This window comes from Xenopus laevis, chromosome 2S (genome assembly GCF_017654675.1).
Source record: "Xenopus laevis strain J_2021 chromosome 2S, Xenopus_laevis_v10.1, whole genome shotgun sequence".
Lineage (NCBI taxonomy): Eukaryota > Metazoa > Chordata > Amphibia > Anura > Pipidae > Xenopus > Xenopus laevis.
This window is the reverse complement of record NC_054374.1, coordinates 4,090,422-4,116,615: the sequence shown is the minus strand read 5'-3', so window position 1 is coordinate 4,116,615 and position 26,194 is coordinate 4,090,422. Positions and strand designations below refer to the sequence as shown.

Genomic DNA, 26,194 nt, shown 5'->3' with positions numbered 1-26,194 from the left:
CAAGCCAATGTAGTCCTTGATCCAATGGGATTTTTAAACCTGCCCAATCAACATCAGATATCAATCAGAGAAGCCCGTGGGAAAGCCCAATAAGGTGCCGACTTTATCTGTCAGCAGTTTATATCTGCCTGTGTAGTATGGGGACCTTTATTCTGAATTTAGTAAATATTACAGAGGATTCAATGGGAAAAGTAATAGAGCATGTAAGGACAAAAAAAGAATATAAATATGTAAAAGCATTTGCACACTTGGTTGCTTACTTGTGTAGGAGGCCCTCTGGCAACAAACTGTTAGGACAAATATTCATGCACAATGGAAATTATACTATTGTTAACAACATGTGCTAAGAATTTTTAAAATTACTTTCAGCTCGAGCTTTTAAGAGTTTCTGCTGGAATTCTGGCGGCTGTGTGTTAAAAATAAAGCAGATTTTATTAAACAGCTCTTCATCACTCAAAAGGGAAATTTGGGTGCTCAAAGCTTGGCTCTTCTTTTATAGATTATAATATTTATATTCAAGATTAAGTTTAAATCTCATTAATACACAGAAAGTCGCTTAAACGCGACATCCAAGTGTAATGTTCCTGTCTCTGGTTTTTCAGGCCGACCTCACACACTTCTTTGCGGGTTGAGCTCTTCTCCTGCCCTCTCCGCCTGCCACAGTCAAATGCCGACTTCGTTTTTTACATACGCTGTGCCTGCTCGTCCCGCCCCTTTTGTGATGTCATCGGTGGGCGGGTCTATAAAAGCAACCCGGAAGCGCAGATGCGGGTGTGGGCTAAGGGAGGGAGGATTAGGGTCGGGGAAATCCCGACCCGCACATCAAGATCTGGCAGCTCAGTAATCCAGGAGCATCTGAACTGTAACAATTTGCTACATTTTGTTGATACATTTCTCAGCAGTATCTGTGGAGTATTAGCAACTATTGTATCAAGTCTAACAGCTGCCTTTAATGAAACTCAGGGACTCAATTTAGAACAGTTTACAGGGTCGGCGACCCCCCCTCCCAGAGCTGCTTTAGAAGGTGAAAAATAAAACTTTACACTTCAATACTAGAAAAACAGTTACAAATAGAAAATGTAAAGTAATTGGAAAAAAGTCTTTATTTCTGGGGAACTATCTGAAACCAACTGAACTGAAAAAAGTGAAGGTGAACGAATGTAGCTTGAGTGTACACTCCGCAGACCCTCAGGCAGAGGTTAATTCAATTCTGCTTTATTTTACATTTTAAAATCCTGATGCATTGTGTGTGTGTGTGATTTACACACTCCTTGCAGAGGTGCCCTGGCTATAACTGAAATTATAATCCCAGAATTCTAGTCATTGCACCACTGTGTTGCCCCTGTTAAAGATGCTTGTAATTTAGCACTAAATAATACTTTTGTCTCTTGGATATGACTAAATATGTACATCTTTTTGAACACACTCATATCACAGTTGGCCTATTATGATGTCAATTATAAACAAGTGCCAGCTGTTGAATGCCCTTTTTATCAGTTTTATTTTACACGTTGAAATTCTGATTCATTCAGTGTGATACTTACAAACTCCTCGCAGAGGTGCACACTTAATCATAGGCCTATGAGGGTCTGAGAGGTGCATGCTCAAGCTGTTTTAAACAGCACGTACCATGCTTTTGTTTAATGTCACCAGAAAGCCATTGCATATTTTTTTAGGAGGAACAGCTGTTCAAATCCATTTACCGTATATACTCGAGTATAAGCTGAGTTTTTCAACCCGCAAAATATGCTGAAAAACTCTACCTCGGCTTATACTCGGGTCAAGCGCAAAAACGGTCGCCGGCGTCCAAGTATAGTCGCCGGCGTCCAAGAATATTCGCCGGCATCCAAAAACGAGACGCCAGCACCTCCAATGGCAGCAAAAACCCTCAATTTTTTGATTGAAACTTACCAGAAGCTGCTGCATTTCTCATCCTAGGCTTATACTCGAGTCAATAAGCTTTCCCAGTTTTTGGAGGTAAAATTAGGTACCTTGGCTTATACTCTGGACGGCTTATACTCAAGTATATACGGTATATGCCTATTAGCAGAGTCCAACATCAGCCATTCTCACCTCTGGATCTTGCACTAGGGATCCTTGATGCAGGCCGCACACGACTCGCTGCTGGTACTGAAGCAAGAGGTTTTTCCACTCTGCAGGTCAGTAAGAAAAAATATCTGCGTTATTCTATACAAAGAACTGTGCAGGTGGCCATTTGGCGCAAGCATCTCAGAAAGTTTTACCTGCAAAATTTCTAAATGGTTTAAAAACATAAATACTTGTATTATTAGTATTATACGGTACAAGTATGGGATCTGTTATCCAGAATGCTTGGGACTCGGGGTTTTCCAGATAACGAGTCTGTCAGTTATTTGTATTACCATACTAAACAATCATTTAAACATGAATTAACCAATAAAGGATTGTATGGACTCCAATAAGGATTAATTATATTTTAGATTAGATCAAATACAATACATTATAATATCAATCAATCAGAAGCACTCAGTACAGGGCACCTAGTATCTAAGTAAATATCAAGTACCCTGCTCCCTGGGGTGATACACAGAGGCATGCTGGATGATCTTGGACGACAAATTGGTGCTATACTGTGCAACTATAATAAAAGGAAACCACTCCTAGGTATAAACGCAAGTCTGCAGAAAACGGATGCCTTATGTTAATAAAGGTGGCTAAATTAGTTCAGGAATTGATACTCCAGATATGAATAATGCTTATACTCTGCAATGGACCTTGCACAAAACTGTATATTATAGTATTTAAAATAAATGCAATATAAGGCCGTACCACGCATTATTCAATAACATGGTTCTGTTTAACCTGAAAAGACTCACCGCATTTTTACACTACCAATGTCGCTGTATAGGTTGAGAAGTGCAGGGATACAGATGGGGTGAGCCATGATTTCATTCAACTGAGGTCTCTTGGAGGGGTCAAGGTTCAACATACTAAGGATGAGATGTCGGAGCTCAGGGCTATACCGGTCAGAGATGGGGGCAAATGTTCCACTCATGATCTTCAAAACCAGGGCAGGCAAGTTCTGAAAACACACAATTAAACACAGTTAGTATACATGCACACGATCTTGCATTATAAATAAACTTAATCCCCTCTTTAAACTGCCAATACAATATGCGACGCATCCATCTGGGAGCACTGAAAATGTCTGTACATATTTAAATATATTAATACGAGTTGCAACCACAGTTTAGATGTTGCACACAAGCCTTTTCCAAATGTGCAGTCAGAGCAACTGGGGTATATTTTCCTATAAAGTCAGGATGACTATCAATTAATTCAGAATCATGTTACATGGCTACGTAGACACCAGTGCATTCTGCATCAGAAATGATTAATAATCAGCAAAGCAGAGACAGCTTCTTTGATAGACTGACAAAATGCTTCTCAGAACCAGCACAGAGAACACTAGCCATATGCTATATGCATAATCACATATGCAATACCACATCCAATACTACATCTCTCGCTCACTTAATTCTGATCCTGCCCACTCCCACACCGTGCTGAACATTTACTTAGGGTCGAATATCGAGGGTTAATTTAAATTTAAGGATTTACCGCACTTAGTATGATCGAACGATCGGAGGAAAAATCGTTTGATCGAACGATTAAATCCTTCGAATCGAACGATTCGAAGGATTTTAATCCATCGATCGAACGATTTTCCTTCGATCAAAAAAAGCTAGGAAAGCCTATGGGGACCTTCCCCATAGGCTAACATTGGTGCTCGGTAGGTTTTAGATGGCGAAGTAGGTGGTCGAAGTTTTTTTTTTAAAGAGACAGTACTTCGACTATCGAATGGTTGAATAGCCGAACTATTTTTAGTTTGAATCGTTCGATTCAAAGTCGTGGTCGAAGTAGCCAATTCGATGGTCGAAGTAGCCAAAAAAATACTTCGAAATTCGAAGTATTTTTTATTCTATTCCTTCACTTGAGCTAAGTAAATGTGCCCCACTGTGTCTTATTCCCTTCCCAGAAGATCCGGCATCTCAGACCTGTTGAGGTTGCATATAAGTCAATGGAAGAAGATCTTTTGATGTGCGCTGGGTTTTGTGCAATATCCCAAAGTTTTTGGAGTTTTCGGGTGAAAATTCCAAAAAAAAATTTTGAAAATCGGATGGAAAAATACGGAATAATCAAGAAAATCTGATTTTTTTCCCGCAAAACAAATTAACAAAGTCAACGGGAAGAAATGTTACATTACAGAGAGGATTTGCTCCCACAGCCCAAATGGTTCTGTACTGAGTGTTTGAGGCAACGCAGGGGGATCAAAAGGCCTAATTAGTCTGTATAATCAGCAATTGTTAGAAATGTGTAATGGAGAATAATAGACAGAGCAGACACGTTTTTTGCTTTTCTTTAAAGAGAGATTAACTTGAACATTAAAATGTTTGGATAACATGATGAGGGCAATGATGGCAGCTCCTACTTATATATTGATAGAAGATATTATTGTGTAGAATATATTATATCAATATGTATAGGCAAAATTATAATATAATATAATATTATAATATAATATATATTATTATATCGTTTCCATAATTCAATGCAACTCATTGGCAGGGCCACCATCACAGGAGAGACCAGTCAGGGCAAGTTACAATGGGGATTTGGGATTATGGATAACTGGGCAGAGTTTGGACAGAACATGGATGAGACATGCAATTAGCAATTTATTTTTAATTAGTGTCCTATTCTACTTAGTTGGCAGGACCTACAGCCCACTGTCTGTCTGGCTAAATAATGAAGTATGCTGAAGAGATCACCCAGCTAACTTAGTAGTATGGGGCCCCTTGCTTTCTGATGGGTGCAGCTCATGGGTCATTTTTAGGGTAAGGGCACATGGGCAGATTCGGGGAGATTAGTCACCAGCGGGGTGGGACTAGCGGCGCTTCATTTTCTGAAGTCGTCTGAAGTTTCCTAGTGAGGCAACTTTGGGCAAATTCGGAAAACGAAGCACCGCGATTTTTCATTCTAGCCGGCGGGAAGGTAGGGGAAGGCAGTTCAGGGAGATTGTCACCCAAAGAAGAGTCTAATCTCCCCGAATCTGCCCGTGTGCTCTGACCCTTAGGGGCACATTTACTAAGGGTCGAATATCGAGGGTTAATAAACCCTCGAATTCGACCCTCGAGGTAAAAATCCTACGAATTCGAATATCGAATTCGTAGGATTTACCGCAAATCCTACGATCGATGAAAAATTCGAAATCAAAGGATTTTAATCCATCGATCGAAGGATTTTCCTTCGATCTAAAAAACCTTAGAAAAGTAATGGGGAAGGTCCCCATAGGCTAACATTGTACCTCGGTAGGTTTAAACTACCGAAGTATGTAGTCAAAGTTTTTTTTTAAAGAGACAGTACTTCGACTATCGAATGGTCGAATAGTCGAACGATTTTTAGTTCGAATGGAAGTCGAAGGTCGTAGTAGCCTATTCGATGGTCGAAGTACCCAAAAAAATACTTAGAAATTCGAAGTTTTTTTTACTTCAAATCCTTCACTCGAGCTTAGTAAATGTGCCCCTATATAGAGTAAATGATGCAGCTACAACAATCTATTTATAATAACAGGTTATGGGCCAGATTAAAATCAATTGTGGTAAAGGAAAAGCATAATAAATACAGCAAATAACATAAAGTGATAACTGACAGTTATTATCAGAATTAAATGCATGTATCATCACTGCCTTGCTGAGGCACATAGCAGGGAGATGCATTTGTAACCCACGTATAGTAAGCCAAATAATTACACAAAGGCTACAGTCTGCCTTGTTTGACACAGTGAGAAAGATACTTATGAACAGCGTCTTCTTGTTTTGAGTCTGCCTTAAAGGGGTTGTTCACCTTTAAATTAACTGTTAGTATGATGTAGAGAGTGATATTCTGAGACAAATTGCAATTGGTTTTCATTTTTTATTATTTGTGGTTTTTGACTTATTTAGCTTTTTATTCAGCAGCTCTCCAGTTTGCAATTTCAGCCATCTGGTTGCTAGGGTTCAAATTCCCCTAGCAACCATGCACTGATTTGAATACGAGACTGGAATATGAATAGGAGAGGCCTGAATAGAAAGATGAGTCATAAAAAGTAGCAATAACAATAAATGTGTAGCTTTACAGAACATTTGTTTTTTAGATGGGGTCAGTGACCCCCATTTGAAAGCTAGAAAGAGTCAGCAGAAGAAGGCAAATAGTTCAAATACTATGAAAAATAAAAAATGAATACCAATTGAAAAGATGTTCAGAATTGGCCATTCTAGATAGGGATGCACCGAATCCAGGATTCAGTTCAGGATTCTGCCTTTTTCAGCAAGATTTGGATTTGGCTGAATAGAATCCGAATCCTAATTTGCATATGTAAATTAAGGGCAGGAAGGTAAATCATGTGACTTTTCATCACAAAAGAAGATTTTTTTCCACTTTTTTCCTTCCCTGCCCCTAATTTGAATATGCAAATTAGGATTCGGATTTGGTTCGGTATTCAGATGAATCTTTCATCAAGGATTCGGCTGAATAGGATTCGGTGCATCCCTAATTCTAGAATATACTAAACTTTAACTTGAACCACCCCTTTAACCCACACCAGAGCCATATAATTCCATTGATGACCCTCAGTGTGGCTGTTTTTAGGAACAAAAAAAAATCTGCATAGGTCCGCTATCATTTGGAGAGACCAGAAATTGTTTTACTACACAAACTTTCCCAGAAGAGCAAAAATGTTTTGCCATTCATACTAAAGGTGCAGATATTTATCATTATCAGACTGAACATGACACTTCAAGAAAATGTTATCCTTCCACAAAAAAATGAAAATTGATCAGAATATTATTCTAGCCACTCTCACAATATTTATTTTTCTTATTCCAGGTGGTCGTACAAAATGCATTATTTTTCTGATGTCTTGGAATTTCCAAACAATTGTAGGTATTACTTACACCAGCTTCAAATGCCCTCTTAAGACTTGTAAGTTCATAGAGAACACATCCCAATGCCCAGATGTCACTTTTCTGGTTATAAGGTTTTCCTTCGCAAAGCTCTGGGGAGATGTAGCACGGAGTCCCCACAACCTGCAGGAAATAAAGCAGTGCAGTTTAATAAGGACTCCACAAATATAACATGACTTCAGTCACATATTATTTATAAACCTGTTATTAGAACATGTTGCATTACAGGAAATATGATCAAGCACTGATACTAATAACATGAAATGGAATTGCTATTTAAAGATAAAGGGATTCTGTCATGATTTTTATGATGTTGTTTTTATTTCTAAATGACACTGTTTTTACACTGCAAATAATTCACTGTACAATATAAAATGTCATTCCTGAACCAGCAAGTGTATTTAGTTGTAATATTGGTGTGTAGGTGCATCTCAGGTCATTTTGCCTGGTCATGTGATTTCAGAAAGAGCCAGCACTTTAGGATGGAACTGCTTTCTGGCAGGCTGTTGTTTCTCCTACTCAATGTAACTGAATGTGTCTCAGTGGGACCTGGATTTTACTATTGAGTGTTGTTCTTAGATCTACCAGGCAGCTGTTATCTTGTGTTAGGGAGCTGCTATCTGGTTACCTTCCCATTGTTCTGTTGTTAGGCTGCTGGGGGAAAGGGAGGGGGTGATATCACTCCAACTTGCAGTACAGCAGTAAAGAGTGACTGCAGTTTATCAGAGCACAAGTCACATGACTGGGGGCAGCTGGGAAACTGACAATATGTCTAGCCTCATGTCAGATTTCAAAATTAAATATAAAAAAAATCAGTTTGCTCTTTTGAGAAACAGATTTCAGTGCAGAATTCTGCTAGAGCAGCACTATTAACTGATGCGTTTAAAAAAAAAAACATTTTTTCCCATGACAGTATTTAACACTTTCTACTCTCTGATTCAGACTCATGAAACAATGTAGCAAAACTCAGTTCTGCTCCAAGTTTCTACTAAATTGCTTCAAAAATCAGAACCAGCACTGTAGTAAGGATTAGGAAGGTGCTGTTTTCAATTGCAGTTTTATGTACAAATAATTTGAAAACCATCACAATTTTGTTATTATTGTATATTGGAGAGTTGCTTAGAATTACATTTTGTTTCTATATGCAAATAACAATCTTTAAAAACATGTTGCCTTCTAGGTTCTGAATTCTGAACACCTAAAGGTGAAAGTGCAAAGCAAGAATAAGATGATAATATAAGCTTCTAGGTGCCTCTGTGTGAATTTATAAAAGTCACATTAAAAAAAACAAGGAAATTGTAAGAAATGCAGTCAATGCTGCAAGAATAGAAAGAAGTTGCCTTTAATTACAATGGAAATAGATTTGGACTGAATCTGAAAGCAACTCTCCCTATGATGTTTCCTTCCAACCTTGATTTGCATGAAGGGAATGCAGTAAAGGGTAGGGATGCACCGAATCCACTATTTTGGATTCGGCTGAACCCCCGAATCCTTCGTGAAAGATTGGGCCGAATACCGAACCGAATCCGAATCCTAATTTGCATATGCAAATGAAGGGTGGGAAGGGGAAAACACTTTTTACTTCCTTGTTTTTTCACAAAAAGTCAGACGATTTCCCTCAAGACCCTAATTTGCATATGCAAATTAGGATTTGGATTCTGTTTAGCCGGGCAGAAGGATTCGGCGGCATCAGAATCCTGCTGAAAAAGGCCGAATCCTGGCCGAATCCCGAACCGAACCCTGGATTTGGTGCATCCCTAGTAAAGGGACACTATCATTTGTATCTGTACATGATAACTAGGGATGCACCGAATCCACTTTTTTGGATTCGGCCGAACCCCCGAATCCTTCACGAAGGATTCGGCCGAATACCGAACCCTAATTTGCATATGCAAATTAGGGGTGGGAAGGGGAAAACATTTTTTACTTCCTTGTTTTCTGACAAAAAGTCACGCAATTTCCCTCCCTGCCCCTAATTTGCATATGCAAATTAGGATTCGGATTCGGTTCGGCCGGGCAGAAGGATTCGGCCGAACCTGAATCCTGCTGAAAAAGGCCGAATCCCGAACCGAATCCTGGATTCGGTGCATTCCTAATGATAACATCACATAATGGATATGTAATTCTAGGGAAATAAAGCAATTTACATTCTAAATAAAAATATAGTTGCATATGTACTTGCAAAGGGCAGTATAATTAAATGGTCAAGTTTCCATCACTGAGCAGCAGTTTTGTCTTGCCTTATGGCTGAGATTCTACCTATCTTTATAAAAGGGTACTGACATCACAGTGGTCAGAGATCTCATGTGAAACCCACTGTTAGAATCACTGCAGGGTTTGAATTGAAGAGAATTACCCTAGCGATTGAGATAATAAAGAAAACAGAAGCTATCTATTAATGGACCATTACCCATTGCTATTTAATGGGAATAAAAACAGATATAGAAATGTTTTAAATGGTTAGAATGTGGAATGGTCAAATAAAAAGAACAGCTGCTAGCCACTAAATATGTCGGGTGGCCAAGCGGTCTCAAAGAATTAACTATTGTGGGTCAAGATATAATATAAAGAATATGATGACCAGCTAGCAAAAAATAAAGAAGGCCATGTACATTGTGAAGAAATTTTAGGATCTATATCAAGCAAAAAGAAGAGAGAACCAAAAGCACACAGCTCTAGACAAATCTTTCAGAAGTCTAGAATACAAATGTAAACTATATTTGAGGCTACAAGAGGCTCTAGACTTATGCTGGTAAAAGTTGACCCTGTGGAGGGGGCTAGACAGCCAATGAAGGAACAGGGCAAAATAAAAGCAAATTCCCATTACATTGTGTATACTTTCAATATCTCATACTCACAGTATAAGCTTTACTCTTGCTACTCAAGATCTTTGAGATTCCAAAGTCCCCAATCTTGACAATCATCTGGTGTTTGTCCAGCAGGATGTTCTGGGTCTTCAGATCTCTGTGTAAGATAAGCTTGGTATGGACATGATGAAGAGCCAAAAGGATCTGCACAAAGAAATGTAGTATGGTATCCTCATCTAACAGCGAATTACAGCGCTTCTGGATGTACTCAGCCAATGTTCCACCTGCAAGCCAAATAAAACATCTCTTTAATATGTTCGTTTCAGAAACTCAATCTCCTGGTGCTCATATAATCGCTCCGGAGCTTGCCCTAAAGTGCTCTGGGTGCCTTCATTTTTGACTGACCTTATACCAGTGCACTCAAATCTACCAGTGCACATAGTATGATAAATTCATGAAGGAGATTGGTGAAAATGCATAAGAATATAACATGAGGAATTTGCAACTCAGTTAAACCATATATTTAATTGTAAATGGATCAAAGACAACATATCAAATGTTGAAACTGAGAAATGTTATTGTCTGAAATAAATAAGAATACAATCTCAAAAATTTCTCCAACACATGCTATTAAAGTAAAAAAATATAAATTTTATTCACATCAGTAGTTAAAAAACATGTATAGTATTCCCTCTAACGCCTAACGCGTTTCATGCTTACCCAGCACTTAGTCATAGGCAGAAATAAGCTCATTTTGAATTGAATTTGAAGCCAGCAACACATTTTTAAAACGTTGGGACTGGGGCAGGTTACCCTCTGTGAACATTCCCATTAAATAGCAATGGGTAATGGTCCATTACCCATTGCTATTTAAATACGATTGTTAAATCGTATTTAACAATACTCTGTAACAGTCTGGGAACTGAGAAGACCATTTGTCGTTTTAAAAGTTTTCCTATTTATGCCTGTTATAAAATTTCAGCTCCTCAACAGTTTGGGGTCTCCTTTGTTGTACTTTTCATTTCAAAGCGTGACATATGTTTTTAATAGATGATAAGTTGCACAATTGCAACTCTGCTTTGTGGGTAAAAAACACAGTTACTTGAAATTCCACTTCGCACACTGGATTTGCCTTTATAAATGTGCTCTCATTTCAAGGGAAACCGCAGGGGTGGTTCCAGGCACTCATCCACATCTGAAATATGCAGGTGGAGGAAGGACTTGTGCGGCCCCAATTATACAACTATTGGTCAGATAACATAAAAAAGTGGCACACAGGAAGATTTGTCGCCCAAGATTGTTTCGATGCGGCTGCAGGCGACGAATCTCCTGAAAATGACTCTCCATTGCTGGTTATTGAAATCGCTAGCGTTGTGTCTAACATAACGCTAAATCGCCCGAAGTTGCCTCCCCACTACCCTTAGCAAATAAAAACCGAAGACCGATCAGCTAGTGTACAGAAAACCACAGACAGCAGACTTTGATGTCAGTCAAGGTGATCTGAAAATAAAACCTGATGCCCATTGAATGCTGAAGTGTTTTCACACTACAAAAATGTGTTTACAGATGAGATTAATGTCCATGGTGGTGCTTATGCAGCACAAGCAAAGGCCACATTCCAATAATTATTGTAGTGCAATAATTATTGTAAAACAACAATGACCTTCCCTATGTCAACAATATGAGTCACACTAGTTTCTGGCCGGCATTTGGAATGGAAGTTGGTTTCGGCCCTGTTATCAGATCACAAGTAAAAATGTGCAAAACAACCCTTGACAACAAGAGCCAGAAACTGTCAGATGGATACAAGGAAAAAAGAGAGGGTTACAAAAATCATATAACAGTTGCAAATTAAGAATAACAATAGACAAAAATATATAGTCGTACAAGTTGAAGTTTCGTATGATTTTTGGACTGTGTGTGGATCGTCCCAACATTTTTCATACCATGGCGATATGTCATTAGTTGACCAGACAGGTTAAAAGATTTGTCGGCTAACGATAATTTCTCTGGATGTATTGCCTACCCTATCTGATGATGTGGGTGACTGTCACTAGAATTTGTTGGACATAACTTTCGTACAATTGCTGTAACGGCCAGAACATCGTCTGATTTGTTCTTTTACTACTGTATCTAAGAATGATTAGTTGCAGGTAGGAAGATAGTTCGTCCGATACAAGGGTGAAATCTGAACGTCTATGGCCAGCTTAAGACAACCAAGTAGAAATATTATAAACCTAATATTGTACACACGTAAAAGGATTAAATTAGGAGTAGTTATAGTCAGTGGGCACTAAAGAAATCAGCAGGGCATTGCAGCTGGTGATCTGTGGTTTTGTTACGCCATCTATTGCTGATTTCTTTACAAGCTGCTGCCAGACAGAATGAGATTAGGTTTATGATCCAACATTAAAGGGCACTATAAATGTCAGTTTATTTAAGCTGGTGGCACAGAAAGCATAGACAGCAAGGAGAATGCAGTCATGCAAGATCTAGCACAATACAGAAAGGGGTGGTTTTATTTCAATATATCCCTCGATAAAAATGGCAGTGTAACATATCAGATCCAGATGGTGAAAGAAGAAAAGTTACTTAAAGGAAACAATGCAGAAAAACACACATTAAAGGGATACTTTAAAGGGATACTGTCATGGGAAAAAACATTTTTTTTCAAAATGAATCAGTTAATAGTGCTGCTCCAGCAGAATTCTGCACTGAAATCCATTTCTCAAAAGAGCAAACAGATTTTTTTATATTCAATTTTGAAATCTGACATGGGGCTAGACATATTGTCAATTTCCCAGCTGCCCCAAGTCATGTGACTTGTGCTCTGATAAACTTCAATCACTCTTTACTGCTGTACTGCAAGTTGGACTGATATCACCCCCTCCCTTTTCCCCCCCAGCAGCCAAACAACAGAACAATGGGAAGGTAATCAGATAGCAGCTCCCTAACACAAGATAACAGCTGCCTGGTAGATCTAAGAACAACACTCAATAGTAAAAACCCATGTCCCACTGAGACACATTCAGTTACATTGAGAAGGAAAAACAGCAGCTGTCACATGACCTGGGGCAGCTGGGAAATTGACAAAATGTCTAGCCCCATGTCAGATTTCAAAATTTAATATAAAAAAAATCTGTTTGCTCTTTTGAGAAATGGATTTCAGTGCAGAATTCTGCTGGAGTAGCACTATTAACTGATGCGTCTTGAAAAAAACATGTTTTCCGATGACAGGATCCCTTTAATCATTATTTATTTTGAGATAGCAGAGGCTCAAACTCACAGTGACATTATCCTTTAGGGCAGGGGTCTCCAACCTTTTTTTTACCTGTGAGCCACATTCAATTGCAAAAACAGTTGTGGAGCAACATAAGCATGAAAAAAGACTCGGTGAATGCCAAATAAGGGCTGTGATTGGCTATTTGATAGCCCCTATGTTGACTGGAAGCCTAAAGGACACTTTGGCAGTACACCTGGTTTTTATACAACCAAAACTTGCCTCCAAACCTGGAATTCCATATTAAGCACCTGCTTTCAGGCCAACATCCAAGGGGTTGGTGAGCAACATGTTACTCACAAGCCACTGGTTAGGGATCACTGCTTTAGGGCAATGGCACACAGACCAATTCTGAGAGGACTACCATATTTCCAATAACATTTCCAATAACACTTGCTTTACAAGTAACAGTAGTAATGCTTTAAAGCAACTTCTACACTAGAAAACAGAGGTAGAGTTCAGGTAGTCTTGAAATGCCTCTCTAGCTACTACCTACAGTGAGTGTCAGCAAATTTCAAGCACATTTGGCATTAAAATTAATGAAATATCAAGCAATTTAATATGGCTACACAAGTGCTTCATTATAGATTTGGTGGAATCAGTGTTGGACTGGCCCACAAGGATACCAGAAAAACTCTTGGTGGGCCCAGGTGTCAGTGGGCCTCTTGCTTCTAACCATTTGGCCTATTTCATGGTCATTCCCCATTTCTTTTTAGGAAAAAAAGAGGCTAAATATTGAAACAATAGAGTATCGTAAGTACATATAATAGACTAGGAGAATAAAGAGGTTAAGTGAGTAGAGGAGGAATAATAGTTTAGAACATGGGCCCATGGTCTAAGGTTTTTGGCATCCCAGTCCAACACTGGGTGGAATACCCAAAAAGTGGGCTTGGCACATCCCTAATATTTAACCTATAAGCTTGAAATCCAAACCATGGACATGGCAAGCAGGCAATTAAGGCCACTACTACAATGAAATCAAAGAAGTTCAAAGAGCAAATTCAAGCAGCAGAATAATGCAAATATAATGAATGACAGGAGCTCACCTGGAGCATACTCCATGGCAATCATGAGAGCCTTGTCCTCCAAGAAGTTTTCATAGTATTCAATGATGTTTGGATGGCTGAGCAACTTTAAAACTTGGCATTCATTCTGAGCAGCCAGGCGCTCATCTTTGGTCATCTGTTCCACAGGTATCTGTTTCAATATAACCAGCTTCTGGTCTGCTTTCCGAAGGCACAGGTGCACAATTCTGTAGGCAAATGATACACATTTAAGACAAACACACACTAATGAATGAATTATTTATACATATTGGCATAAACCTGCATCATGGGACATTCTTTGCTGCCACAATTAGTGGTAGGACATGGAAAACAATAAGGATATCAGGATACCGGAGTATTTTCATCCTATTTGGCTCTGGCACAACAGGCATTATTTCTGTACTTGGTGGTTAATGCAGAGGATTATGAGAAATCCATTTCCACTGGTTGGCAAGCACCAACTACAGAACTGGTCATACTATTCTCCTAGAAATAAGTGCAGCTGGATTCAGAATGCCTTGTGTTTAATGGAGCTAAAGCAATAAAAATGGTATTTTGGGATAAGTACCAGCTTTGCTCACTGTTCTGGAGTGATACTGGCCCATTCTTCCAGGCACATTTGCTTTAGATAGACATTATCCAAACGATGCTTGTGCGTCTCAGTAGTGCCACCGATTGTTTGCAACTCATTCCACAACAAACACAAGTCATCTGTGCCGGGGGTTGCACCTCAATAACAACAGATGTGCTGCCATTTGGCTTAAAGGAGAAGGAAAGCTACCAAAGCAGTTTATTGCCAACAGATTAGCCACAATAGTACAAGCTATAACACTATATTTATTCTGTAGAATGCTTTAACATATCTGAGAAAACCGCTCTAGAAGCTCTCTCTGTTTGTTTAGGATAGCAGCTGCCATATTAGCTTGTTGTGACATCCCTTTCTGCCTGAGCCTCTCTCTCTGCTCACTCATAGCTCTGAGCTCAGATTACAGAAGAGGAGCAAACTGAGCATGCTCAAGCCCTATCCCTAGAGGTTTAAGATGAAAATCGGAAGTCTGATACAGAAGCCTATGAGTACACAATAGAAGGAGAGAGGAGCAAACTGAGCATGCCCAAGCCCTAGCCCTGGAGGTTTAAGCTGAAAACAGGAAGTCTGATACAGAAGCCTATGAGTACACAATAGAAGGAGAGAGAAGCAAACTGAGCATGCTCAAGCCCTAGCCCTGGAGGTTTAAGCTGAAAACAGGAAGTCTGATACAGAAGCCCATGAGTACACAATAGAAGGAAAGAAATGTGCTGTTTCTTTTGACAGAGGACTCAGAGCAGCATTACTTTGAGGCTTTACTGGTGTATTTATATAGACCTTTCTGATAAAACTTACTTACTTTTAGCCTTTCCTTCTACTTCAAGAGGATTGTTCACCTTTGAGTTAACTTTTAGTATGATGTAGACAGTGATATTCTGAGACAATTTGCAATTGGTTTTTAGTTATTATTTGTGGTTTTTGCATTATTTAGCTTTTTATTCAGCAGCTCTCCAGTTTGCAATTTCAGCCATCTGTGCCATCTGTAAACCCTATAAAGTGTATACATGTGAGCATTCCAGTTTGTATATATATATATAGACTCTGTGTAAATAGTTATTTATTACTACTTCATCCAAAGGACCCAGTCCCAACCTTCCCTCACAGTGCCTGCATTGCATACCTCCCAACTGTCCCTTTTTCGGAGGGACAGTCCCTCTTTTGACATTTCAACCCGCAGTCCCTCATTTGTACTGGAAAGTCCCTCTTTTCTCTGCACTGAGCAGCCAGAAAAAGAAACAAAGTTTCTCACTTAATTGGCTTTTAGCAGAGAGCCCAGAACAGCTAACAGGTGCAAATAAGATACTTTGTAACAATTTCGAGACACAAAAACACAGTTTAGACTTTCATAACCTGCCAAATTTTGTAAAACAAACATGGTAATTAGGGGGTGTGGCCACAGAAAGGGGTGTGGTCAAAAAATTGCTGTGCAACGTGCGGAAAAAAAATTTTTGTCCCTCTTTTTACTTCCAAAATGTTGGGAGGTATGGCATTGCTAGGATAAATGTCAAACTGGAAAGCCGCAAAAAAAAATAATTAAAAAAAACATAAAAGATGAAGACCAACTGGAAATAGTTTCAAAATATCCCTCTGTACGTCACATTTAAGGGAGATGTAAAGGTGAACAACCCCTTCCAGCCTTGTAGTTGAACAGCAGCAGATTCCCAGCTACAGCCTAAGGGAGCCCAACAGCAGCTGGAGGGACACACACAGGACAACTAACAGGGCAACTAACAAAGGTCTTTTCTACTTGTCTCCTCATTCCCCAAACTATAGGGCCCCATGTAAATATGTGAGATGAAGTTTTGTAAGAGACTGGGCTACAGGCCCACAATAATCTAATCTAGTGACAGACACACTTCCGGGAAATCACGTGACCTGCATTATCGAACCAGTTTCCAAATCAGAGGCGGATGGATTTGCTCAGAGCAATGGGATGAGGCCAACGCCGGGAAAAGGGTTAATACTTGTATTTCTAACAAGGAAACATCATGTATGTCCCCACCCTCCGCACAGAGTTCTCACCCAAAGGCCCCGCGGCCGACTACCCGGATCTTCTTGTATTTCTCCATGTTTCAGCCCCATAGTCACAAACTCCGCGCTGTCTCCATGGAAACGCATCCGGGGAATTTGAGGGGCGGGAGGACAAACTGGTAGATAGCGCATGCGCAGATATCTGTGATCAAGCGACTACAGCGACAGGAATTCACTTTGTAGTACGTGCGCGTGTGTGTGCGTGTGTGTGCGTGTACGTGACGCTGACAGAGCTGAACGTGTCAAATCCAAGTGCAGTGAAACGATGAAATGATTTCTGTTTCTTAATCCTTCCACTAATGAAAAGCTCATGTAGTTCACAGCTCATATTATTCAGTAAATAGATCCCAATATAAATACTTGATGTCACTCTTTAATAAATAATAAATAGTTCCAGTACTTAGTTGCAGATTTATCAAGGGTCCAAGTGAATTCGAGGGAATTTTTGAAGTAAAAAAATTCGAAGTCATTTTTTGGATACTTCGACCATCGAATAGGATACTACGACTTTGAATAGTCACGACTTTAGAATGTTCGACCATTCGATAATCAAAGTACTGTCTCTTTAAAAAAACTTCAATACTTCGCCAAATTAAACCTGCCGAAGTGCTATGTTAGCCTATGGGGTCCTTCTACAAACTTTTTCCAAGTCTTTACAAATCAAATTAAAATCCTTCGATCGATCGCTGAAATCCTTCGAAACGTTCGATTCGAAGGATTTAATCGTTTGATCGAAGGATTTTAATTCGATCGATCGATTGCCAAATTTGTTGAAAAAACTTCGAATTCAATATTCGAAGTGTTTAAATTCGATGGTCGAATTTCGAAGTATTTTCAACTTCGAAATTCGACCCTTGATAAATCTGCCCCTTAAAGGGGACCCGTCACCCAAACAAAATTATCCAAATCCTATTTTATAATGTTAGTCAAGCAAAATGAACTTTAATTACACTGTATAAATTATTTGAATCTTGTTTCCATCAGTCTGGGAACTCATAATTATAGCCACCAGGAAGGAGCCATTTTGTGGACACTGTTATTAAGACAAGCCTTGCATCATCTCAGAATCTTGTTTGTGCTCCAGGGGACAGGGACCCAATGTCCAACCCCATGCCCTGGTTACACAATTAAATCGTTAAGAGAACTGGGGGAATGTAGGGAGAGCAGTGACATCTAGGAAGTGCTGAATGGAAAGTGAAAGTAATTGCTTGCCCCGCCTCTATGCCTAGGCATAGAGGAGGGGTAGGCAATACTTGATTGACAGCTGATATTTTTAAATGAGTTTACAACAGCTATGAATGCTTTAATAAAAAAATAAATTGGATTTCATATTTAATTTAAGAAGGACTTTTATTATACAGATTTTTATGTCTGGGTGACGGGTCCACTTTAATGTGCTAATTAGTCAGTTCATTATGGGGCAGTGGAATTTGCCCAATGCTTTAACTGTACCTGTCGCAATGCTCTGAATTGCAATTACTTGAACTAGGGATGCACCGAATTCACTATTTTGGATTCGGCCGAACCCCGGAATCCTTTGTGAAAGATTCGGCCAAATACCGAACCGAATCCTAATTTGCATATGCAAATTAGGGGTGGGAAGGGGGAAAAAAAATTTATTTCCTTGTTTTGTGACAAAAAGTCACACAATTTCTCTCCCCACCCCCAATTTGGCAGGGCAGAAGGATTTGGCCGAATCCAAATCCTGCTGAAAAAGGCCGAATCCTGGATTCGGTGCATCCCTACTTGATACACAAGTTTCAGAAGCTTTTTTTTACGTTTCTAGGCAAGTCACAAACGTTTTTTGACGCAAGTTTTACGTAAGATTCAATTTTACTTGATATGTATCTTTGTACTACATGTTTGGGCCTCCTTTGAGAATGTTTTTGGAGTGTTTTTTGGGAAAAGGAGTTCCCGAAGGAAAGCCACTGGGAGAACATCCAACTTGTGACCCCAATCCTTTACATTCACTTTTAGTAAGATGTAGACATTCATATTATAACTTTTTGCAATTGCTTTATTTTTTATTTCATGTGTATCTTGTATTACATCTTGCAAATACTCCTACTTTACATTGCGTAGGGACATAGGAAAATTAGATGGTATATTTGCCTTACTAAGCCGATATATCTTGCAGAATCACTGTAATGTCTATAAAGGGAAATGGCACACTGGGCATTTTGACTGCTACTGCCCTCCAACTAGGGTTGCCATCCAGCCGGTATTTTACTGGCTTAGCCCGTAAAACACCCACCAATGCTGCGGTCGGTATTACAAATTTACCGGCAATGTAGCTACCGGTAAATTTGTAATATCCCTAACCAAAGCCCTTGACCTGGCCCAATCTGCTCAAAACATACCTTTTTTTCTCCTCCTGGCCAATCGCACGACGCGCCCCCTTTGGCATCACACCCACCCCTTTGGCGTCAAGGCCCACCCCTTTTTTACCGCCCCCAACACTGGCAGGTGCAAATTTTATTGAAAGGTGGCAACCCTACCTCCAACAGAGAACAACAACCCCCCACCAGACAAGACTCTTGTCAGAGGCAATGTCAACTTGGGGGACAGGGCTTCCCAAAAAAGTAGGGATGCACCGAATCCAGGATTCAGTTCGGAATTCGGTCAGGATTCGGGCTTTTTCAGCAGGATTTGGAATCGGCAGAATCTTTCTGCCCATATGAACTGAATCCAAATTTTCATATGCAAATAAGGGGCTCTGTAGAACATAATGTTATCTGTTATCCACTATGTAACCTGTGCCATATAGTCTTTTTTCATTTCTGCCATTGCTACACAGCAGCTTGTTTATATGAACTATAGTAGTGTTTCTGAAGCAAACACAGCAGTTTTACCAGTGCAAGTTTGATTTACTTTAAAACACTTTCATTTTTTGGTGTTACTGTTCCTTTAAAGGGGCTGGAATGATGTACAACAGAAACTGAATAAAAGATTATATTCCAGACAGATTTGTTTGAGGTGGGGGGTAACATGAAAGAGTTTTGTACAGGATCAGGTGCCCTTGCTATGACATAGAACCGCTAGCAACTCTTTACATTGCCAGGAATTAAAACGACAGACTTTGTGGAAGAAGAAGGGGAAATAACTGCTGGCTGCAGAGGTGAAAATCTAATTGCTAATTGTAAAGAGCATTTTGTGCTGGTCCTGATGGCACTTGCAGGGGGTTGTCTGAGAACAGTAGGACACAATGTGAAATCTTTAACTGTTCAACCCCAGCTAATCAAATACCATTTTTATTGCTCTTAAATACCCATGTGATGACATGTTGCTTCTGATCCATAATCTCTTCTAATTGCCTTAGCCCTGGAGTAATTAGCCACTGTCACATGGGTGCTTAGAGGGTAGTGGGAGTTGCTGAGGGGCTTGGGGGATGGAGTCACCATCGTTGTTCTTCAGACAGTGCAAAAAATCTCCTTTGTACATTAACAACCATGTACTAAAGCTAGAGACTGGCCAGTCAAGTCTGTCGGTGACCCAAAAACATCAAACAGGAGACACTGGTCTTGGCGGGTGGGGAGAAGAAGAAGAAGCCTTTCATTCCAGCCATCATCACAGCCACCAGCATTGGACTGACCTCTATGAATGCAGAACTGTTTCAGAGCAAATAAAGTAACCAGTAAGTTGGCAGGTTTAAAAAAACTTTTTAGCAATGACCTACAGTATTTTATAGACAAAAACTAAGCTGTATTGGCCAGATTTTTATTGATCCTTTTAACATAAAAATATTAAACAAAAAAAAAAGGTAAGCACTGAACGTGTACACTGAAGCCTTTCTGCATTCAAGAGTCACCTATTATGGATAGGAAAGGGACATCAAGTCCCAGAATCCATCACTTCACACTGAAACAAGTTGAGGGGGGAGTTGCACTGTGAGCCTATGGGGGTGGAGGAAATGTTTTTATGAGTAAAGCTGGTCATAGATGTTGAGATTTTTAAAAGATCAGATCCTGATCGTGAGACCACGATTATCTCAGAATGATCGTACGAATTGCCCATCAACTAAAAAGACCAATTTGGCAGGAAAACAAAGGGGAGCTGCCTGATTGGCCCTGCAAACATAGAGAGATTGCACTGGGACCGACAAAGATTTTTTGACCTGGCCGATCAATTTCCTGAGAGATGTCGGCCGAAAAATCGTAAGATGTACGATCGTTCGAATCCCACTAACCGCACGATAATTTCGAAGGATTGGTCGGACTTCCCTAAAATCGGTCGTTCGGCAAGAAGAATCGTCGCGTCTATGGGGAGTTTAGAGACTCGACCAGAAACCCACATTGATCTGCCGGTTGATGATCACGATTATCCTATGAACAGACTGCCATTGCTTCCCGTTCCTGTATAATGGTTCACATTATGAAATTGAAAATATCAGATCTGTAGGTGTCCTTAGACATGTATAGATAACATACACAGATGTGCTATTTCGATGTGCTGTTCAGGCTTTGATGGACTGTTTACTTTTAAAAAATTGGTTTTCTCTTCCCAGCACCTTTGATGATTCATTTCTTATACTGTCCTCCTGCAAGAACAACCTGCCCCCAGAGGGGCCGAAACGTTGCCCTTTTGATATTTGTTTTTTGGCCTAAATAAATCACTTTTTGCATCACTACAACTAGCTTTTATTTTAATGGCTCATGTGTGGGAACCAACCAAAAGCCTAGCCAACCAACTGGTCATGGACTACATTGACTCCAGTCTTTAACCCTGGGGCTTTATTATGGTATCAGAATTATTTGGCCCAACCGCCAGTCAACAATAATCATCTCTTTGCTTTTACTGGCGGCTGGACTGATGCAATTGAACACCTATATGATTAAATCAGCCATGTAAAAAATATCAGGCATGTTCAAAGCGCCTCTATTTAAATTACTTTAATGTTGTATTTACTGCTAGAATGACACAATGATGTGCATTTGTTTTCACAGCATATTTAGGACACAGCAGTTATGAGTTGCACTTGAGGCGCGTACCTTAAGCTGTCCATAGACTTAAAGATCCGCTCATTTGGCATTGAATTCGGCAACGTTTCAGACCGCCATCGGTCTTTTGTCAAGCCACCCTGGCAACACCTGTGCACAATCATTTATACATTACATCACAGTGCCCCCTACTGGTGCATTAAAACATTTACAAACACCTGAAAAAAATTGTGTCACATATGCAGTCTGCAACATTGTCTCAATATCATTACATTTAAATTACATGTGGATACATTCTATCTACCTTAGTGCAATATCCTTTTCGATAGTGTCCATAAGTTTTCTCGTGAAAAAATTACACTGTAAAAATACAAAAAATACATATAATTAAAATATTCTCCATCGATATACAGATTAAAATTTACTCCTTTAAAACTAAATTAACGATAAATCATACTTAAATCATATTCCCTGTTGAGGCCATGGGGAGCTAAAGTTTCCAATTTTCTGATCCATCTAGCTTCTTTTTTAAGTAATAATTTTACTCGATCTCCACCTCTCCGTAATTTAGGTACACTCTTTATTATTTGATATTTTAATTGTTGTACCCCATGGCCTGCATCAAGGAAATGACCTGCAACTGCTTGATCACTCTTTTTTGTATTGATAGCGGACTTGTGTTCTCTTATGCGTTCTTTTGCGCTTCGTGTAGTTTGTCCAACGTAAGCTAGCCCACATGGGCATTTTATCACATATACCACAAAGGTACTTTCACATGTATAAAAGCCATTTATCTTAATAGCTGTGCCTTTCCTCGGATGGTATAACACCTCTCCCTTCTGACAGTTTGAACAGCAACTGCATCCCAGGCATGGAAATGTTCCATTTTTCCTGGGACGCAGCTGTCGCTCTTCTGAAAGAGTTCCTCCTACACCGCCTCGTATGGCCATTGACCCGATTGTTTTAGATTTTTTATAGGAAATAATTGGGGGGTGTTTAAAATAATTTATCTCAGGTAAACCTTCCCCCAATATTGACCAATGTTTTTTTATGGCCTTTTCTACTTGGGTACTTACTGTGCTATAGCGAGATACAAATGGAATTCTATCTTTCTGTTTGTTTTGGTTTTTTTGAATTTTACTGTCATTCTGTACATCAAGACGTTGTTTTTTAGGAGTCCCACCGGATATCCTCTGTCTTCAAATTTTGTTTGCATTTGGTGTAATCGGATTTCTAATCAGACACTATTCTTTTAACCCTGCTGAATTGGGATTTTGGTACTGACCTCTTAATTTGAGATGTGGGCTAGCCTACGTTGGACAAACTACACGAAGCGCAAAAGAACGCATAAGAGAACACAGGTCCGCTATCAATACAAAAAAGAGTGATCAAGCAGTTGCAGGTCATTTCCTTGTTGCAGGCCATGGGGTACAACAATTAAAATATCAAATAATAGACAGTGTACCTAAATTACGGAGAGGTGGAGATCGAGTAAAATTATTACTTAAAAAAGAAGCTAGATGGATCAGAAAATTGGGAACTTTAGCTCCCCATGGCCTCAACAGGGAATATGATTTAAGTATGATTTATCGTTAATTTAGTTTTAAAGGAGTAAATTTTAATCTGTATATCGATGGAGAATATTTTAATTATATGTATTTTTTGTAGTTTGAACGTTCGGCCATATGGCCGAACGATCGAATTACGATGCGGCAAGGGGCTCCGACGGGTCGGTCGGTTAAAAATCAAACCTTCCCGATCTATATCGTGGCCAGATATCGATCGGGAAGACCCGTTGGAAGCCCCCATACACGGGCAGATAAGCTGACAAATTGGTCCAAACGACCGATATCGGCAGCTTTATCTGCCCGTGTATGGCCACCATTACTCAGTAACTGTCCATGGATTCCTGATACTTTGAGACATTCCAAACATTTCTGGCTGCAATTCTACTGATCAGCTGATCCTCTGCAGGGCATAAGACTGACACATATGAACTCAAACAAAACTGCCAGGAATGTTGCCAAGTGTCATGCAGATTATTTTATACTGTTGTGCACCCTAGTGGTCATCTGGGATTATTCTTTCATTTAGCCACTAATAGTATTGCTGTGTTATTAAACTATGGTCATTATAATCACATATACTGTGGGTGTACCATTATCAGTCAGTTAGACTTTTACTAGCTGTGTTTTATCGTATTTCTATTAATAAGAACATAAAGCATAAGGCCAAAGGCTGAGAGAATTGGATCTGCTTCATGCTCCATTTCCATCAGTTTGAACATTCATAGCCTTACAGAGCATTTGTCTTTTTAGATAGGGGTCAACAAGAAAGGGTCAGTAGAAAGTAGGGATGCACCGAATCCAGGATTCGGTTCGGGATTCAGCCTTTTTCAGCAGGATTCAGCCAAATCTTTCTGCAAATTAGGGGTGGGGAGGGAAATCGCGTGACTGTCAGAAAACAAGGAAGTAAACAATGGTTTCCCCTTCCCACCCCTAATTTGCATATGCAAATTAGGACTCGGATTCGGTATTCAGCCAAATCTTTAGCAAAGGATTCGGGGGTTCGGCCGAATCCAAAATAGTGGATTCGGTGCATCCCTAGTAAAAAAGCAAAGAATTCAGAAGCTAAGAAAAAATGAAAGCCAATTGAAAAATTGCTTAGCATTAGCCATTCTATAACCAACCCTTTAAAACAATGAAAAAAAATCTAATTGGATGTCATAGATTACTGAATTTGAGCAATACTGCTACTGTTAGTAAATAAAATCTGCACAGTATTTATATATATATATATATATATATATATAAAAATAAATAAAGAAATCTCAAATCCCAGTCTTAAATGAGTCCAAGTCATATTACAACAGGAACACTTGTGCTGCAACATTTGAGAAGTCACAGCTTTTAAAGGAAACCTATTAATAAAACTTTGTTTCCCTCTACTGGAGCTTTAGGGACACTGCAATTTTTCAGATGAATATCAGTCCCACATAGTATTTTGCCACCGCTCGTTACCCCCAGTGCAGATCCTGAGGCACACGCGAGCAATGTCCGGGGTCAGCTTATACTCTTGAAAACGTTCGTAATTTTTGCTTTTATATTAGTAATTGTTTACCACTTATGTGATGAATGTATAACAGGAGTGCCCTTAGCTGATCTACCTGTATCTGGACTACTCCTAAATCAGTTTTTTATTTTTCTGCCAGGCCCCCACTTGGACAGAGTAACTTCCTCTTACACATTAATATTAGCAGTGAAAACTGCTAATGTCACGAAATCTAAAAAAAAAAAAAAAAAAAAAGCAACTTATGGGAAAAGTACTCCTAGTACAGTTATAAGTGGGTTTTAGACATCTAAGGATACACTATTTTGGCAAGGATCTGATTCTCTTTGCATGTCGCTGTAGCATTTACAATATTTGTGGCTATTTGACCATTTCCCGAGAAGTGAAGAAAATCTGTGATAAAGTTGAATTAACTTGAGACTAAAATAAAAACCTTTAGTAGGCAGAGTAAATAAAACATTTGCATTATTTAACAAAAGCACCCCCTGCTGAAGCACTAGCTGGTAATCTGCTGAAGGGCATTGTGCCAACACTTGCTTAAATAGCAGCAGTAGAGGTGGAAAATGACAGAACTAAAATACATAGCACAGGTGCTTATGGGCAAAGCAACAGAAACCTGTTCTTTTTTCCCAGTTGTAGTTGTGGAGAAATAAAGCATTGATCCTGCTTATGGCCATGCATATCCAGGTAGTTAGGCAGCAAGGAAATATTTGCCCCAAACAAGGCTACGAAATGTGTGAAGGCTTGGCCACATATTAGTATATGCATGTAGCCTCTACACAGTAGATAACAGATACGCACTACTATACAGTAGTTTATATAAACAAGCTGCTGTGTAGCCATGGGGGCAGCCATTCAAGCACAGGATACACAGTAGATAACAGATAAGTACTACTATAGTTTATATAAACAAGCTGCTGTGTAGCCATGGGGCAGCCATTCAAGCACAGGATACACAGTAGATAACAGATAAGTACTACTATAGTTTATATAAACAAGCTGCTGTGTAGCCATGGGGGCAGCAATTCAAGCACAGGATACACAGTAGATAACAGATAAGTACTACTATAGTTTATATAAACAAGCTGCTGTGTAGCCAATGGGGCAGCCATTCAAAGCTAAAAAAGTAAAGGCACATAAACACAGCAGATAACAGATAAGCTCTGCAGTATACATCAAGATTCTTCAAATCTTGTGTTATGTACTGTGTATCCTGTGCTTGAATGGCTGCCCCCATGGCTACACAGCAGCTTGTTTATATAAACTATAGTAGTACTTATCTGTTATCTACTGTGTATCCTGTGCTTGAATGGCTGCCCCCATGGCTACACAGCAGCTTGTTTATATAAATTATAGTAGTACTTATCTGTTATCTACTTATTTAAAACACATTCTTTGGTGTTGCTCTTGTTCCTCTAAACGCAGAATACAATATAAAGTGAAATGTTTTAATGC

At 39.4% G+C, this 26,194-nt stretch overlaps 1 protein-coding gene across 1 annotated transcript in view; it reads right to left on the bottom strand.

The window, feature by feature from the left end:
* Positions 1 to 15,795, bottom strand: part of nek8.S (NIMA-related kinase 8 S homeolog) — a gene marked incomplete at its 3' end in the record, with an annotated part of 42,554 nt that extends 26,759 nt beyond the window's left edge. The window contains 6 exon segments of the mRNA NM_001096769.1: positions 2,074 to 2,153; positions 2,856 to 3,061; positions 6,975 to 7,106; positions 9,842 to 10,074; positions 14,117 to 14,322; positions 15,502 to 15,795. Coding sequence (NP_001090238.1) covers positions 2,074 to 2,153; positions 2,856 to 3,061; positions 6,975 to 7,106; positions 9,842 to 10,074; positions 14,117 to 14,252 — 787 coding nt within the window. The 5' untranslated portion in view covers positions 14,253 to 14,322; positions 15,502 to 15,795.
* Positions 15,796 to 26,194: the final 10,399 nt, after the last annotated feature.